The sequence below is a fragment of the Gymnoscopelus microlampas genome (assembly GCF_963454915.1).
Source record: "Gymnoscopelus microlampas genome assembly, chromosome: 12".
NCBI classification, from domain to species: domain Eukaryota; kingdom Metazoa; phylum Chordata; class Actinopteri; order Myctophiformes; family Myctophidae; genus Gymnoscopelus; species Gymnoscopelus microlampas.
The window spans coordinates 11361604-11379290 of NC_139949.1; the positions used below are offsets into that span (position 1 = coordinate 11361604).

The window sequence follows — 17687 nt, forward strand, 5'->3', positions numbered from 1 at the left end:
TGATCGTAATCATCCAAGGGGAAAGAAAATATGATTCTGGTTAATCTCTAAGATCAATGCAACATGAACACAACATTTTTTAAGTGGAACGATACATCTTTGAAGTGGAACACAACCGTTTTTGAAGTGGAATGCAGCATGTTTGAAGTGGCAGCATAGATGACAGGGGAGCACCATAGGAAGAAGTACAGGAAAGCGCCATAGGAAGCACCGTAGATGACAGGGAAGCGCCATAGGAAGCACCAGCCTGCTCATCGGGAGCAGTTAGGGGTCCAGTGTCTTGATCAAGGACACTTTGACACTAACCCAGGGGAAGCTCTAATGTCCTAAACTAGTGACAAACTAAAAGTCCTGAGTACGTTCACAGCCAGTTCCAGTGACTCTGGGTTCAGCCTGTCAGCACACAGACCATAATGCTCCTAGTGAGTGCAAGGACCCGGGTCTGAATCTGACCCCCTGGTTCCAGTCTCTCTATTGACCGATCTGAAAATAAACACAGTATGCCAGAGGAACATCTCATATAGGTTCTTCCTCAAATTGTAATATAATTAGATTATTTTTGGATTAATTTATTGTTTTCAATTTTACAATTACAGCGCTGTTTCACAATCACAAACACTTATGATTAGTGTAATCATACAGTAGGGTCATCTTTCGGTTGCAAATGTAACTGATTATACGTACATTTATTTTGTAATTCAATTACGTAACGTTAAAGTTACTTTCGCAACCTCGTGCGTGTGTGTGTGTGTGTGTGTGTGTGTGTGTGTGTGTGTGAGGTGGGGCCCTTGAATGAACCTGTTTTCTCATTTAGTTAAGTAGTGGCTTGCTCCCACATAGAGGAATCCTGCTCAGTTACGTAAAACACACACACAGTACAAAGCCTTGGCGTTAATGTAACTCTCAGAGTGCGCAAATGGAACCAAATGGACCCGTACGGGTCCATTTGGTTCCATTTGTGCACTCTGAGAGCGAACACCGTGGATTTGCCAGTGCACTATAGGAGCAGGCGGTCCTCTACAGACTCCCTATAAAAAGACTCATCAGTCTTCCACACTTAATCTAGCTTTACTCCATCCGTTGTGCCAGTTGGAGCCTGTAGACGAAAGAGTGACGAAAGAGAGAGAGAGAGAGAGAGAGAGAGAGAGAGAGAGAGAGAGAGAGAGAGAGAGAGAGAGAGAGAGAGAGAGCGAGAGAGAGATGGAGGACGCAGAGGATTTAAAACAAGGAAGTGAAGGTTGCCTTTTGAAACCATGGCTGTAACCTTCATTGGCGGATTAGGAACACGCAATGTCAGAACTTTAGGCTGATGCTGAACGTTGAACAGCATAGAACCGGTTTACTGATTTTCATATGCTCTCTCTCTATCTATCTGAAACGCCATTAAATTGAAGTGCATTGATTCCAGTTAATGACCACAGTTGCCAACAGTTACTGTGCATCATGAACCTTAGCATCCCTATTATGTGGGCGGACATTTGGTGAAAATAGACCATCTACGAACGCTTTTTTGAGCTATTTTAGGTGTAGAGATTTGGTGTAGGTTAGTATCACTTAGCCGATCAGAGACCTTGGCCTACTCACCCTGATCAGTGAATGCGGGTAAAACTATAGATAGATAAATAAATACATAAATAACATCACAGAACCAATGCAATGACTTTAGGGCTGGCGTCATCAATGTTTTTCAGGCCAAGGACCCCTTAGGTGGGGGTGAGAGAGAGGAGAGAGAGAGAGAGAGAGAGAGAGAGAGAGAGAGAGAGAGAGAGAGAGAGAGAGAGAGAGAGAGAGAGAGAGAGAGAGATATGTAGCAGGGACCACCACTATTATATAACATTTCTGTGTGGAGTTTGCATGTTCTCCCCGTGTCCCCGGTGGGCACCCTCACAAAAAACATGCAGTAATCCTGGTCTCTATACTGCCTCCCCCTGGTCAGCCGGGGCGCCTGATGGAGGGGAAAGGAACTGGTTGGAATAACGTGTTCTTTCCACGCGCTACGTCCAACCGGGGAAACTCCCCCCTGTCAGGTGATAAGGAGCGGTCTGCTAACTCCTCATGCATTGGAGGAAGCATGAGCTCAGTTCGGGGCTCTCCCCAGGCTGGCAGAGGGAGAGTAGCGCCCAGGATTACAGTTTAGGCAATTGGCACTGAGTGGAAAAATGTGTTACAAAAATATTTGTTTTTTGATAAAATCAACTTTTTCACAACATAGATAGCTTCATAGACTTAGCACTAATATCAGAGTTGTGTTAATTTATGTTTTGTTTAGTTGCACATTATTGTTTCCATGAATCCAATATGTTGGATTCATGTAAAACACAACATTTAAACACTTAAAACCCTATTAGTAAACTTGACCTTTGACGCTGTAAAAATAGCTGATCTACAAGCTCAAATTTGCAATTTTCAGCAAATGTTTCCCTCAGAATAGGGATGCTATAGGGTTCAAGTTCCCTGGACCCCACTTTGTGAACCAGCGATCAAAACTGTTTCAGCATGCGGAATAATCAAAATGTACTCACTAATAGCCAATGAGGATGAGCCTAGAGCAATCTATAGGGGCTGTTCCTATAAGGACAATAATACCCCGATAGGCAGTACTTTAGTTTAGCCCAGTGGTTCTTAAGCAGTGGTCCCGAGACCACCAGTGGTCCTTGAAGGGATTCCATCGATCTTTAACTCCATTTTACGCTCTCATGAGTTCAATTATTGTTAAACATCTGCATTACTTAATTTACAAGAAGTCTACACAATTAGAGAATGTAGAAGGATTGTTATTTTGATCAATGTTTGCCTGTCATCTCTTCTATGGTACCAACATCAATTGTGGACAAAATCGTATCCAACGATAACAAAATATTCAAAGTTTTGGGTCTGAGAGTCTAAATATCATCAAATGGTGGTCTGTGGCTCAAATGCCGAATAAATAATGGACCTTGATATGAAAAGGGTTGAAAACCACTGGTTCAGCCTATTGACTATGACTCACGGTGTGGGCCGTTTTCCAAAGCATACCCATGGTTCATTTGCTCTTTGAGGAAGCCATTCACACACACATTCACACACCGACGGCGGAGGAAACCCTGCAAGGCACCAACCAGCTCATTGGGAGCAATTAGGGGTTCAGTGTCTTGCTCAAGGACACTTCGACACAACTCTGGGGAGCCCGGGATCGAACTGGTTCCCAGGCGGCTGCTCTACCTCCTGAGCCACAGCCGCATGCAGAGAATTGAAACTCATGAAAGGCTACAATATAAACAAAATATAATTATGCACTGTTTTTTGTGTGTGTCAGCTAGTCTATTATCGTTGTGCTTTAATTAATTTTAAAGCACAAATAGATTCAAAAAGTGCAAGCCGAAAATTATCCCTGCTGAAAAAAAATATTATTGTGCGGTTTGGTTTAACATTCACTCAAGATATTGAGGTAATTTTAGTAGTTTTAATGAATTTAGACAAGATGTTGACAACCGCGACCTCTAAAAATGAAATGGCAAAACGGTCTTTTTGTGTACGATAAATGGCCTTCCAGCGGGTGCCCAGCTAAATGATTGATGGTTGGAACCAAATAGACCATTATGGGTCAGTAACTCTGAGAACGTACACATCCAAATGGACCCTTTTGGTTCCATTTGGTTCCAACACTCAAGAGCTTACAGTGCACATTGGGCTCCCATATCTGCTTTGACTCTGAGGAGGGCGCTGGTAGAAACGTCAGTCACCCCTGCAAATTAATACAAATGTGCAGACACAGTTGAGTATTCCAGTCATTTATTTGCCTGTTTGGGTAGTCTATTTTGTACCCAGGTAACATTCTTTTCAGAGTTTACAGACCGTGGTCCCAGAGATAATAAATCATAAGAATTGTATCAAGGGTCCTTGAAATGTAAAATGTAGAGAATCGTGACTGCAGTGATTAAATGACTCATACCCCGCACTGGTCGTGACTGTGTGTGAGAACCGGTGCTGTTCTGCTTGACAAACACAGTGGCTGGCATGCACACACAGTTACGTATCGTCTCTGTCGGGTGGAAACCTCATATGTCCAAAACTGTTACTTTTCAGGATAAAAAAAAAAAAGGCAAAAGTATCAGATCAACGACGACAAGCTCAAGCTTGTAGATCTGCTACTTTTGATGCTTGTGTGTGGCGCTGTATGATCGAGCAGGGCGTTCATTTACGAAATAACACAAAAAGTTCAAATATGGTGATGAGAGGTTTCTGCCCGACAGCGGCGGTAGACAGCAGAGTGGGTAGAATCCCCAAACGACCCGTTGTACAACGTCAGTCTGACAGGTCGTGCTGCCCTCCCGCCTATGCTTTTAGGCAATTGGAAGCGGCGGGATGCTTTTTCAGTTGAGTGTTACTGTTACTCACACATTTATGGCATCGTGTCAGCGTCACACAGCATGAAACCACTTAAACTCCTATATTCTTTGTCGACCGGGGCCCGCTCCTTTTTCCCCCGCTATACCAAATCTCTTTGAAGACAGCCAATACACTACAAGCTCAAAACGCATGGCAAATCGCAACTTTTTCGCTGAATGTTCGCCTGAACATTAGTTTCTACAGACCGTTTTGAAGCATGTTTTTCAGCAAATTCAAATCCACCAGCATTGGAATTTCCGGTGACGAAAAGAAAACGGAAACCAATGCTGTTGGCTGGAAGGGCGGGTCTTCACTCAGTAGAAGCCCTACATTATGAAACATTTAAAAATGAATGGGACCATAATTGACAAAAAACACATATCATGGTGATTGAAAGAAGACTTTAAACTAGCGACTGAATGCATAAAGTATTTATGCCAATGTTTACAAAGGTAATAAAATCAAGTGTAATACGGTCAAATCCCCATTGTTAAATTAACACTTTTACAATGTAGATTGGGGTCCCAGAGCAAAAGAAACGTCATTAGCTACGTCATGTCACTGCCTGTGGAGCCTTAAGACAGACACACACACACACACACACACACACACACACACACACACACACACACACACACACACACACACACACACACACACACCATTCTCTCTCTTCAAAGCCGCCAGTATCAAAGCCTGCTTCTACCTGGCAGAGGAAGAGAACGCATGGGTGTGTGTGCGCTTATGAGGGCTCTGTCGCTGTTCACTCACCCACGTAATGTCTAGACTGCTGGCTCAGCATGCCAAGCACTGTCTTCCATATGCCATCATGTGCGTGTGCGCACAGAACGCACACACAGGCCCAGTTGCATCAAGACAGACTGGAGCGGGGGTCTTTAACGCAAGTATGCAATTATGTTTGAACTTTAACTAGGATTTAACTTTTTCATAGATTTAATAGACTTGTTTGACACCACTACCATCAGTGTTGTGTAAATTTTTTTTTTTGTTCATGTGTATTTAACCACTTGAACCCTCAATACTTGGACCTTTGGCTCTGTGCTTGGTTTGATCTTTTTTCCCCTCTCTACACCAACGACCCGTTGTGAGCCATTTTAGGCTAATGTTTTCCCTACAACAGGGATGCTAGGGTTCAAGTGGTTATGTGAAGAAAAAAAGACAACGATTTGGCGGCCCCCTCTCTAGTAACACGAGTAAGACCTAAGATGCAAGTGCAGCTTTCAAGAGAAAAGGAATATCCATTTCACTGTATAAGTAAAAAAATAAGTATATCAATGAAACAGACATTGAATCTCATCTCAAAAATCATGACTGTGGGACAGTGGTCAGTTTGGCAGTAAACCATAAAATATTTAATTTATTAGTTCATACTCTGTTAGTTACATGAAATAAATGTACACGACCAAGTAAAAATCCTAATGTGCATTCTGCTGATAAAATAAAATAAAATGAAATAAAAAATAAAGCAAACATGACAGAAATAGCACAGACGCAAGTAGAGTAAAAACAAACACCAAAGATACTCTATTATTAATCACATTTCATGCTCATGTACCCACTGTGTAGTACACACACTTCCATACTTTGCAATATAAAAAAAAATGTTGGTCAGCTAAATCTGGAGCGTTAATGTAACACCGGATTTTGTGCAAGAAAAAACCCAAAGAAATCTGTATTGATGAATCGTGACATTAAGCTTGAAGAACACAGCTGCGTTTTACGCATAAGTCTGATCTCTACTTTGTTGTGTGTCAGTGTTGCGCGCCAAAAATGTATGATCTCCAAGCTCACAACAACGCGCTGACGAGTTGCGAGCTTGTAGATCGGCTATTTTCGGCGAGCGACACCGACCTACGTTTATTAGACTAAGCCTAAAAGCCTCTCTGAATCCAGCCAATAAAAAAGCCATGCAGTATTTTAGGCACAATGAACGGTGAAAAAAACATCCTTCGTGGATCTCTATGCGCCAAAAAGCTTCTACTCGCAAATTAAGATTATTTACAGTGCAAACGAGAGAACTCTCCAAACACACGTACAGTGATGTCAACAGTGTCCTTCCTTTTAGTCAACTGATTTAACAAAAAAAAGTTCCTTTGACTGTGAAACTGATTTAGAGGTGGCTATCCAAACACCGGAGGTCAAAAGAACAAAAGTACACTCAGCAGACTCGCCCAAACAAACCGGACACACGAGGTGCCGACTGATGTTGATGGCAACGTTACACCTCAAAATATCGTTGTTGGGATATGGTGGCACTCACAAGCAAACATGTAGTTGATGAGAACTGCAGTTCAGTTATTTACAGACAGTATAGTCACATGTAGGACAGGGTTTGGGCTCTGGTGGTTCTCAAACTTCTTAATTTCAAAGAACACCATAACTCTTGAGAGTGTACAAATGGAACCAAATGGACCCTTACGGGTCACGGGGCCATTAGGTTCCATTGATTTGTACACTCTCTGAGTTACAGACCATGTAAGGGTCCATTTGGAACCCCCAATAGGAATCGTAAAAAGGAAACCGTTACGGAATGGGAATCGTTGACGTCCTAAAGGATCGCCCAACCCTGCTAGTCACATGTAGCCACCGCCAATGTTGTTGCAATAGTCTGTGTACGGCCCCCTCAAGGGTCCGTGTTAAGACTGTAACTGTAAGTACCAGCTAAATTAACAACCCTTCAGTTCTATTAGATGTGAGTGGTTATATTAGTGAGACCTTAATTAAATAAAAGTGGCCATGAAAAGTACATTTCGGGGGTTCAGTCACGTCGAAAATACCAAAACACAACATGTCACACACAAGTCTCTGCTTTTCAGTCTGTTCCGTTTCACTTACAAAAATAATAGCATTATGCAGTTGGTAATGTCGTCTCCAAAGTGGTATTTGCATGCAAATCGTCGCTGTCGGGTGGAAAACTCATATCTCCAAAACTGTTACTTTTCAGGATTCAAATTCAAAAACAGCAAAAGTAGCTGACCGACAAGCTCGAAACGCGTCGCGAGAGCTTGTGAATCTGCTACTTTCGAGTAACTCTGTAGTATGATCCAGTAGGACATTAATGCACAAAAAAACACTAAAAGTGTTATGGAGACAGGTTTCTGCCCGACAGCAACAAAATCCCAAGCTAGGTCTAGTTTCTAAAGGTGGTTATTGCTGCTCTCCTCTCATACTGCTGTGGCAACCGGTGAGAAGGCGGCGGCAGGCTGGAGAAGACGGATCAAGATCACCTCTCGGCGGGCTCTCCGTCCAGATTGACCTCTCGGTGGGCTCTCCTTACAGATCACCTCTCGGTAGGCTCTCCCACGGTGAAGCCGAGGCCCAGGTCGTCAGAGAGGAGGAGCTGCTCTCCTGGGGAGGACACGGAAGCTTTAGTTACAATAATTAACCTTTAACCACCCTCTGTACTTCGTTGACCGGGGTCCCCCAGGGTTCTGTACTGGGTCCTCTGCAATAAGGCTAGCCATCTATGAGACGGAGTGTGTGTGTGTGTGTGTGTGTGTGTGTGGAGCTAAATCGTGCAAACCATTGGACTAATTAGAGCCAAAATTTTAATGCACTCTGCTAGTAGGTAGGGGTGTGCCGATATTGGGCTCACAATATCGATATGATAAATGGCACTATTCTATTATTAGAAATATATGGGGCAAAAAAAAGCTAATGCAAACAAATGCTTCTGTTTTTGCATTATTATTGCAAAAAATATATATTTTTTGAAATACAAAAATACTTTTGTCCATATGGTATGGGAATGTCCGGGGATTATGGAGTTCTGGGGAAATGTGTTAGGGACTTTTACAGACTTAATGGGAGTACAACTGCCAATGGACCCATTTGTACATCTTTTGAATGATGACTCTAAACGGTCTCTTACTGGAAAGACACGCAAAATCTGTCTGGCAGGACTTACAGGAGTTACAGCAGCCAAAAACATTATAGTCCAACGCTGGAAACCTCCACATGACTTATCCAAAACACACTGGCTAAGGAGCTTCTTGGACATTGCCTACTGTATCTAGAATTGTCGTCGGCCAGGATTAACCATGCTCAACAGAGCGCAATTTCACTGTGGACAAACACTGATATCAGATCTGAAAGATCTGCTGACTCGATGATGCTGTGGATGTGTTGTGTGAATGTGTGGAAGGAGGGCGGGGTGGGAAGGGATTGGGGGATGAAGAGTGGGAAAAGGGAGAAGGGCGGGGGATACTGAGTTCAATTATGAAGGTTCTGTACTTGAAAGGCATATTTGTTTGTATGTAAAAATCAATAAAAAATGAACAAAAAAAAAATATATATACAAAAAATACGTCCCGCAATATATCGCGGGACGATATATCGGCACACCCCTACTAGTAGGCCATATCATTTCAATACTTTTTGAAATATTTAACTTGAATTTTATATAGTGGACAGTGGGGCTCTGATCCCTTGAAACCTTGCCCAAATTTGGAGTCATAATACGTCACAGGAAGTCTGAGATCCACATGATGTGGAATTTGTTTCCCCTGTGCACCAAGTCAATGTGTTGCGAGCTTGTAGTTATTCACCCATTATGCCATGCCCAGAATAGAGATGCTGTAGGGTCCATGTGGTTAATGATCCCCCCAGTGCTTAATTAGTCAATCATTAGCTGCAGGAGCTCATGAATCCGACTAAAAGTCGTGCGGGGAAGGCGGGGCCTTTGCGTTATTTGCGGCGTCCTCTGCAACTAACATAGTGAGCGTGCGTAGGAGTCAGAGCACCCGGCTCATGGGCACAACCATTTTTCTTACAGCGAATAGTGTTTAAATTGTGGCGATTTACAAACGTAACTCGGTTTCCTTTCATCCACGGTCCTTTTCCATTGCAGGAAGGGACGGGAAAATGTGAAAGTTGAATAATAATAAATGGCCTAAAATAAAAAGGTATTGTATGTGCATCTGAGGTGACGGAACACCTTCTAGATTTCCCAGAACGCAGGCAGGCGCAGGCAGCTTCCGGAGCCCAGCTCCGGCACAAATTAAGCCCTGGATTCCCCCCATTCATTCCACTGCACTTATTTCCTTGTGCAACCCACAGACCTGCAGTCTCAGCAGTCTGTGTGTGTGTGTGTGTGTGTGTGTGTGTGTGTGTGTGTGTGTGTGTGTGTGTGTGTGTGTGTGTGTGTGTGTGTGTGTGTACGTGTGTGTGTGTGTGTACGTGTGTGTACGTGCGTGTGTGTGCGCATATAAAACAGCCCTCTGCAAGCCGTGTGACCTTGATCATGTTGTGCTTATTGTCAAGTCAGATCGTGAGACGTGAGACGTGAGCAAAGTACAAATCTTGACGTACTGTACAGTCTAGACACTCGGTGCCTTTACACGTAGCATAGGGCAAAATATTCACAGTCAATCAATAATACATACATTTCATCGTCTGTCATTTGTATTTCTCATGAATTGAACTGGCTCTATCTCGTCTTTTTCTAAATGTAACATTGCTTTTAGGTTTCTTCCAGTCCCTGCAAAAATGGCTGATAGTATCCATTTTTGGGGGGGATTACAACAAACGTATCAAATTCCAGACACTGTTCATTTCATGTCTGTGTCAGTATCATTGTTGTCGGGTGGAAACCTCATATGTCCAAAATGATAACTTTTCAGGATTCAAATGAAAAAAATAGCAGATCTACAAGCTCAAAACGGGTTTTGAGCTTTTAGATCGGCTATTTTTGCTGCTTTTTGTGTGACACTGTAGTGTGATGACGCGGGGCATAAAAGAAACCCATTGAGATGTGGAGATAAGATGTGAGATGTGGAGATAACGATATGAACTCTTCCTGTACCTTCACAATGTTTCAGCTTGCTGTTAACACATTACCTACCAATCACGAGTATAACCGTGAATGAAAAAAAAAAAAAAAAAAACAATTTTCAATTTATCCACACAGAACCAGAGATACAGTATAGATATATATATATATACACTCCTTGGTTAACTTTTTACTTTAAAATCCTGTATCTCGGCTCCTATGTTTTTTGTTTTTAACATTGGCAGTGGGGGAAGTAAAAAAAAAAAAGACCTCTGGCAGGGAATGTGTTAATAGCAGGCTAGTCAAGGAGCTAATAGCGCTACCTACTGTGTGTTTTTACACAATTAAAAGCCCCAACACATACTGTAAGAAATTATAATATTAATGTTTACCTGCTGAGGCCTGAAGCTGGCTTTCGTAGTGGCCATCGTTGGCCTCGTCCTCATTGTCCGTGTCACAGTCGATGTCACTGTCACTGCTCATGCTTGGCAGCAGGCGCACACACTGCTTCTGGCCTGCTCCAGCGCGCACACACACACACACACACACGAACCACACACATAAGTTGGATAACTATAACCAAGACTACACTGCAAAACTGAGTTCATTAACCGTGGTTGTTTTGAGTGGTGCAGTCTCATCCTAAAGCAGTGGTTCTCAAAGTGGGGTCCTTGGGGGAGGGGGTTCCAGCGGGTCCCCAGCAAAAGCAGTTAATACAGTGTCACGATCATTTTAACCACTTTATCCATTTATATGTTGGCTATTCAAAAATGGCAGTTCTATAAGCTCACAGCGCGTCACTTCTTTCTGCACTGCAAGCTTATACATCTGCTATTTATGAACATTTCTCAAACGTATCGGAAACGTTCAGAAAAAAATAAACAAACCAAACAAGAACAATTTAAATAGCTCAACACAACTGACATCAACTAACTAATATAAGTGGTTTCTCCAAATTCAACACAAATTGCCACTTTCAAAAATGATGACAAGCGTGTTTATTACTTAGTAGAGCACCCTTATGCTGTTATGACCTGCTGAAAACGTGATGCATAGCCAGACACCAGCTTCTGGCAAGAATCCTAACTCATTCCTCATGTGCAATGGCCTGCAGTTCACTAATATTCTTGGACAGCTTCTTCAAATCCCACAAGAGATTGTCTATGCCATTAAGGTCAGGAGACCGTGACGGCCACTCTAGCACCTTCCAGGACTTCCTCTGAATCAAAGGTTCTAAAAAAAGTTGACCATGGCTTTACCGAGCTTTTTTGTGCCTATGTGAAACGTGTGGTGAGTGAACTGACCGTCTTCGAGATGCGACGAGGAGGGGCCCTCCTGTATGGACAGCAGGTGGACACTACCGGGTTCTTCACACTCTGGAGAGCGGTCCGTCAACAGCCCTACCCTGTGGTTTAGAGAAACACACCAATCATCACCATTCTATTTATCGAAAACCTTGGAAAACGCACAACGCAGGTGCCACGGTCACGTGCCAAGGTACTGTACACACATGCAATAAATGCCACAATTAAAATCAACTAAAGTAGTTATTCATTTACTTATTCAAGCCTGCGATGGCTTGAATACAAGGAGCATTACTTTAGTTGTTTAAGAAGTAAATATTCTTCTTCAGCTGTATTTTTGGAAGTGCCAACATCCGACTGGATACAAGACACTTTGGATTACACTGCAAGCGTTGTTCTGGAGTTTATAAACAGATGTTTGATATACAGTAGTTTTACAAAAAAATAACTCTCCTGGAGATGTAATGATAGAGAAGAAAAGGGGCATTTTTGGGGCGAACTACTCCTTTAAAAACACACAAAAGAAAGTATAGGAATTGTCAATGCCTATAATAGATAAATATAACATTAAGAATAAAAACAAAGCAATGACTGTTTTTTGTCCGATTTTATTTTTTGAGTTTTTTCATAAATTAACGGCCAACTAGATCATACTACAAGCGTCACACAAAAGGATCAAAAGTAGCAGATCTTCAAGCTCGAAACGTGGTGCGAAGCGGCGCGCTTTGAGCTTGTAGATCTGTTACTTTTCCTATTTTTGCATTTGAATTCTGAAAAGTAACAGTTTTGGACATATGATGTTTCCACCCGACAGAAACAATATAAAATAGTGTTGTGGTTAAATGACTCTTTGATATATTATAAAACATTTAATAAATACATTAAAAACAAATTTGCTTCTCAATTATTCGATTTATCGAAAAACGAATTGATAGAATTATTAAAGAAAATAATTCAATCCGGGAACGTATCTCTGTCATTTTAGATTTCTTTGGCTATACAAAAATAGCATACTATGAGCTTGTAGAACTGCTATTTTGTTAGATCTGCTATTTTTGAAAAATCTTGAACATTTGTGCAAATCTTTGAATATATATATTTTTAAAGCAAACATTTGTAACTCAAATCTTTGCTTCTGGGGGTCCCTGGAACAAAATATTTTACAAATGTTCACTTTGAAAAATATATATATTCAAATTCATGACAAAAAAAGAAAAATATATTGTATAACTGCTATTTTTGAATAGCCAAAATAAATCTTAAAATGACACGGCTGCGTTCCCGGGTCTTAATACATACCCCAGTGTTCTGGCTGCAGAGGTGGTGGTGGTGGTGCTGGGAAGCAGCAGGGCATAGTGGCCGTTGCTGGCCGCGGCTACGGCAGAGGAGGGACCCTGGGCTCGGTACGACTGGACCTGGGCCTCCTCGGCTGCCTGCTGATGCTTGTCTGAGGAAGAGGAGGAGGAGGAGGGGGGGACCAGGGAGGGAGGAGGAGGAGGAGGGATGCGGATACCGTCAGCCTTCAGGGACGCTGCTGCTGGACACCACAGGAGGCAATGTAAGTTAAGTAAGTACATTTGATTTAGATACAGAAACACAAACTGTACAATTAAACTCAGAAACAAAAACAGCAGACACGCATACAGATGCTTGTTTAAACAGTAGTGTTTTAAGTGGTTCTTAAAAATGCCCACAGCACAGACGCTTGCAGCTCTCAGGGAGCTGAGAAGAGCATTTCTGAGAATGGGAGTTACAGACATAAAGGCTCCGTTGCCTTTGGTTATTAATCTGGATGGATGGAGCATAAGCCAAGGTGAGAAACAGTGTTATCCAAAACTATCCCACCTCAAAACCCTCCAAAGAACTAACTACTTATAACTAATGTAGTTATCATTCACAAGCTCTTGTTGATACTTTTCATTGGTTAAATATTTATACAAACCCACACACAAACTTAACCACTTTCACATTGACTTGAACCAAAATCGCTGATCTACAAACTCACAACGTGACACGTTGTGAGCTCGTAGATCGTCTATTTTTGCGCAACACTCTGGTATGACAAAGAAGGGCATTCATTTACAAAAGAAAAACTAAAAAACATAAAAAGTTGAAATAGGGAGATACTGTACAAGGTTTCTGCCCGACAGCGACAATATAATATGTTGGAAAAACCTAAGTTAACGTTAACAAAAAATAAACAAAGAGACTTGAGAATTTAGCGTAGTGGAGTTTCTATCCTACAAGCTTCGTGGTTTGGTTCCAGTAGTGTTACTGACCCTCTGCTCCTGCCACAGTGTCTCTGGGACAGAGAGGGTTCTCCATGGCTGCCTCTCCTCCACTCTGACCTCCCTCTGCTCCTCTCAGCTCCTTGTCCAGGCAGTCTGTGCTGCTCCCCCTCCTCAGCACCAGAGTACCGCTGGCCTCCAGCTTGGGGGACACGCACTTCTTGGCTGCAGATCGACAGCAAGTCTCAGTGTCACAAAGCAGTAGTTCTCAAACCTTTTCGTGTCAAGGACCCCAAAATGTATACGTATTTGTTTCCTAGATTTTGTTTTCAATGATTAATCTATTATTTCAAAAGATTCTTTTTTTTTCAAAATAATTTCATACTGTAGCTGAATTAAAAAATCTAAGACATTTGGTAATGTAAAAAAACAACAACTTAACTCATTGAGTGCCCAAATTATTATTATCTATTTCTGGCCATTACAATTTTTTTTGTTTTGTTTTTTCAAAGTAAAAAAACAGTGCTTAGGAAGCGAGATACAGCCTTTTATAAGTTAAACAAGGAGTGGATGGAGCTGCAAATCTTCAGATGATGATATCTTGGGTTGGTTTTTTTTCTATTTTTTTTTCAAAAACACGTGAAACACGTTAATGGCACTCAACACCATAGCGCTAAAACATGTGAAACACGTTAATGGCACTCAATGAGTTAAATAGTGAAACTAGCCGATCTACAAGCTCACAAAGCTAATCGGCTATTTTCACCAGTTTGAGTACCGGGGAGACATAACATTTCTCTTTTGGGTCTGAAGCTAAAAAGAACCACTGCTACAAAGTGTTTGTTACGGAAACGGAGGTCTTCCTCACCGGGCCGGCAGTGCTTGGACCGAGCGGCGGAACCTTTCCTCAGCATCTCCAGCTGGCTGCTCTTGTGGAAGGCCGCCGCCAGCTCCGGATCCAAGAGGAGCGAGGGCCCCTGCTCCACGCCGTAGGAGACCCCCGAGGGTCCCGGCCGGGGGTCGTTGGGCCCCGTGCCCCGCGCCTCCATCACCTGACACTTGATGTCGGACATCTTGCTGCGCACCTCAGCCATCTGCGCCTTGAGGCGGATCAGGACCCCGGAGTCCGGGGCCGAGCGGCGCACCGCCTGGGGCCGCCGATCTCCTCGCTCCTTCCTGGGGTGGTGGGGGTGGGCTGGAGAAGATTGATGGAACAAATACATTAGAGCACAGGAAAATCCAGAGTGTTAAAGCAGCAATACGTAACTTTTAAAGCCTATCCGAGATTCAAACCTTTATACATGAGAGATCACATTTTTACCACTCTTTCAAGACAGAATCCCTGCTTGGCCAGGAGAGATATTGCACTTATGATTACATTAGAATAACATTTTAATTCATTCAAATACTGAGTTCCAGATCGCAGCTTCTATAATGTACCGACAGTAGTACCTACCCATATATCGTTTGCAAGAGTGGCCCGTTTTGAACAAAATGCCGCAAATGATGAACGCAGCGTCCGATGGTGGTGAAACTTTGCACGCACATTCGCACTATGTTGAGGAACAAATGTCACCCTTTTAACATTTCCCTATTATAGCGCCACCAGGAGGCAGATTTTTGCTAAATTATATTACTCCTGTAAACTTTGTTCAAACATCACCGCAAATCGGTACACAATATGTCTGTAGTCAAGTGATCAAGACAGATCCGTCCGATTTTTCATATTCCATCCTGATTGGGGAATTCCGAACATTGCTGGCCCACAATAACCTACCTGACCTGGCGGAGACCTGTGCTCCGAGGAGCACTTTTTCTAGTCTACCCAGCCTTCTACCCCTCTATCAAACCATATACTTCTTCGTCCACTGGGTGTGTGTGTGTGTGTGTGTGTGTGTGTGTGTGTGTGTGTGTGTGTGTGTGTGTACCTTGGCTGTGCAGCAGTGAGACAGGGGGCCGGGGCTGCAGCCCCCAGAGGGCCTCCACGTTGCTGCGTTCCTTCAGGTCCAGCAGTTGGATCAGTATGAGCGGGTCGATGTCCAGCAGGCTGTTGGTGGTGCCGCCGCCCGGCCCGACGGCGCCGCAGCCCCCCGCAGCGCTGCAGCTACGATGCAGCAAGCACACGCTGGGGCTCGGACCACCTGCCACAACGAGACGACACATTTTATAGACCATGAAGACTGAGTTACACTTAGTTATTGAGCTTTTTTTGTGTCAAGGACCCCCAAATTCATATGTATTTTGGTTGCGAACCCCCATCTGAAAATGGTTTGTGCCAGGGAGCCCCAAAGATAGGATTTGTGTAAAAAACTAATGCAGAGATGGAAGAGAAAATCTTCCAAACATTTTCACGATTCAAAAATGTCAGATGTACAAGCTTGCATTCGTGCCGCGCTGTGGGCTTGTATATCTGCTATTTTTTTATAGCCAACATATAAAATAGGGATAAATATGGATTAAAATCTTTTGAAGTTGCCTTTATCTGCAGTGAAAATTCACTCTTGTTCCGAAAAGAATGGTTACTTAAAATCGCTGCATAATAATTGTGTTCTGGACGTACTGTACTAATGGCAGGAAGAACGTCTCGAAATAATATATTTTCGGGCGAATTAATCACATGAACAAAATGTTCCCGCTGTGTTAAGACTTTTAATTAGGCATAATTATTAGGCATAATATGGACACAAAGTGTCAGATGATCAATAGTGATGTGTCATAACAACCACATTTCTCTATACAGTACTTAATTACATTTAACAATGTACCTAAAATAAGTCTTTATTTACTGAAATCAGACTACTGAATAACAGGTTAAAAGGGAAGCAACAGAGAGAGAGACAAGGAGTACATGTCTTTACCAAAAGATAAAATGAAAATACTGTTATAAAGTGTCTTGGATATCTTGATACCGACGTTTTCATATCACTGTGTTTGACTGCTGCAGTGTCCAGTTAGTGCCTTGTCAGTCAGTCTATGGTCAAGAGAACGATTTATCGGACATAAAAGATTGAAGTTAAAGAAGCACTTTTCACCATAAAGGATATCGTTGCTGTCCAGTGGAAAAAAAGAACCTGTGTTCCAATGTAGTTATTATCACAAGCTCTTCTTTGTTCAATATTTATAAAGCCCACAGACAGAAATAAATCACTTAGATTTTCTCTTTAAAAATGTCTCAAAAATAGCCGATCCACAATGCGTCACAGACACATTGTGGATCGGCTATTTTTGCTACTTATGGTGGTGCACGATTAAGTAGGGCATTCATTTATAAAAAAAAGAATAATAATTAAACCCGAAATCAAACTCAATAGTACTAAAAAGGTACATAGCAGAAACCCTTCCCATAGTACCTTTAAAGGGGAATGAAATTCACCCAAAGCACCTCTCCTCTCATCTCACACCTACATACATTCTGTGGAATATAAAAAGCCATGCAATCATCATGATTGGATGTTTTTTATGTATTTTATATATTTTACATTGACATGAAGAGGATGTATTTTAGAGGTAGTGCGTACTAGAGTAGGTTATTCATTTCAGAAAGTGGATGCTTTTACATGCCCACGTAATTTGTCTGATACTGGCATAACCAGAAACAGGATCATATACATTTTATTGAGGGCGTTTCTTTGAGTGTGATGTATTTTCACCTGCTGTATCTAGAGTACTTTTCTTGCCCGGTAATCTTAACTACTGTGCTGCCTTAAGGCCAAAACATACTCCTTTCAGGCTTTCCGAACTATAATTCAGACAGAATTCAGAGTCACGTCATGGCAGGTTCCAAGGGAAGGTTCTGGGACCGTCCTTCCGAAGCTCACAATGACGTCAAATTAGTTAAATCGCCTCCCTATCCGAAGAAAGGTTTGGACGTTGGAAGGAGTACATATTGGCCTATAGGTTACTGAATTTCCCCCACAGCAATCTATTGGACTATGGTGATGCCATTTATAGAAATGCTGCCCCTACCACTCTTTTATCCCTAGATACAGTCTATCA

At 42.4% G+C, this 17687-nt stretch overlaps 1 protein-coding gene across 3 annotated transcripts in view; it reads right to left on the reverse strand.

The window, feature by feature from the left end:
- Positions 1–5714: 5714 nt before the first annotated feature.
- Positions 5715–17687, reverse strand: part of trim37 (tripartite motif containing 37) — a 49343-nt gene continuing 37370 nt past the window's right edge. The window contains exons 19-25 of one of the 3 annotated variants that reach the window (XM_084074006.1): positions 15620–15832; positions 14560–14886; positions 13743–13916; positions 12763–12910; positions 11464–11564; positions 10552–10674; positions 5715–7737 (exon numbers count right to left, since the gene is read on the reverse strand). In XM_084074006.1, coding sequence (XP_083930132.1) covers positions 7670–7737; positions 10552–10674; positions 11464–11564; positions 12763–12910; positions 13743–13916; positions 14560–14886; positions 15620–15832 — 1154 coding nt within the window. In that variant the 3' untranslated portion in view covers positions 5715–7669. Of the gene's footprint in view, positions 7738–10551; positions 10675–11463; positions 11565–12762; positions 13001–13742; positions 13917–14559; positions 14887–15619; positions 15833–17687 lie in introns of all 3 variants that reach the window. The other 2 variants (XM_084074005.1, XM_084074004.1) reach the window with 2 other exon arrangements.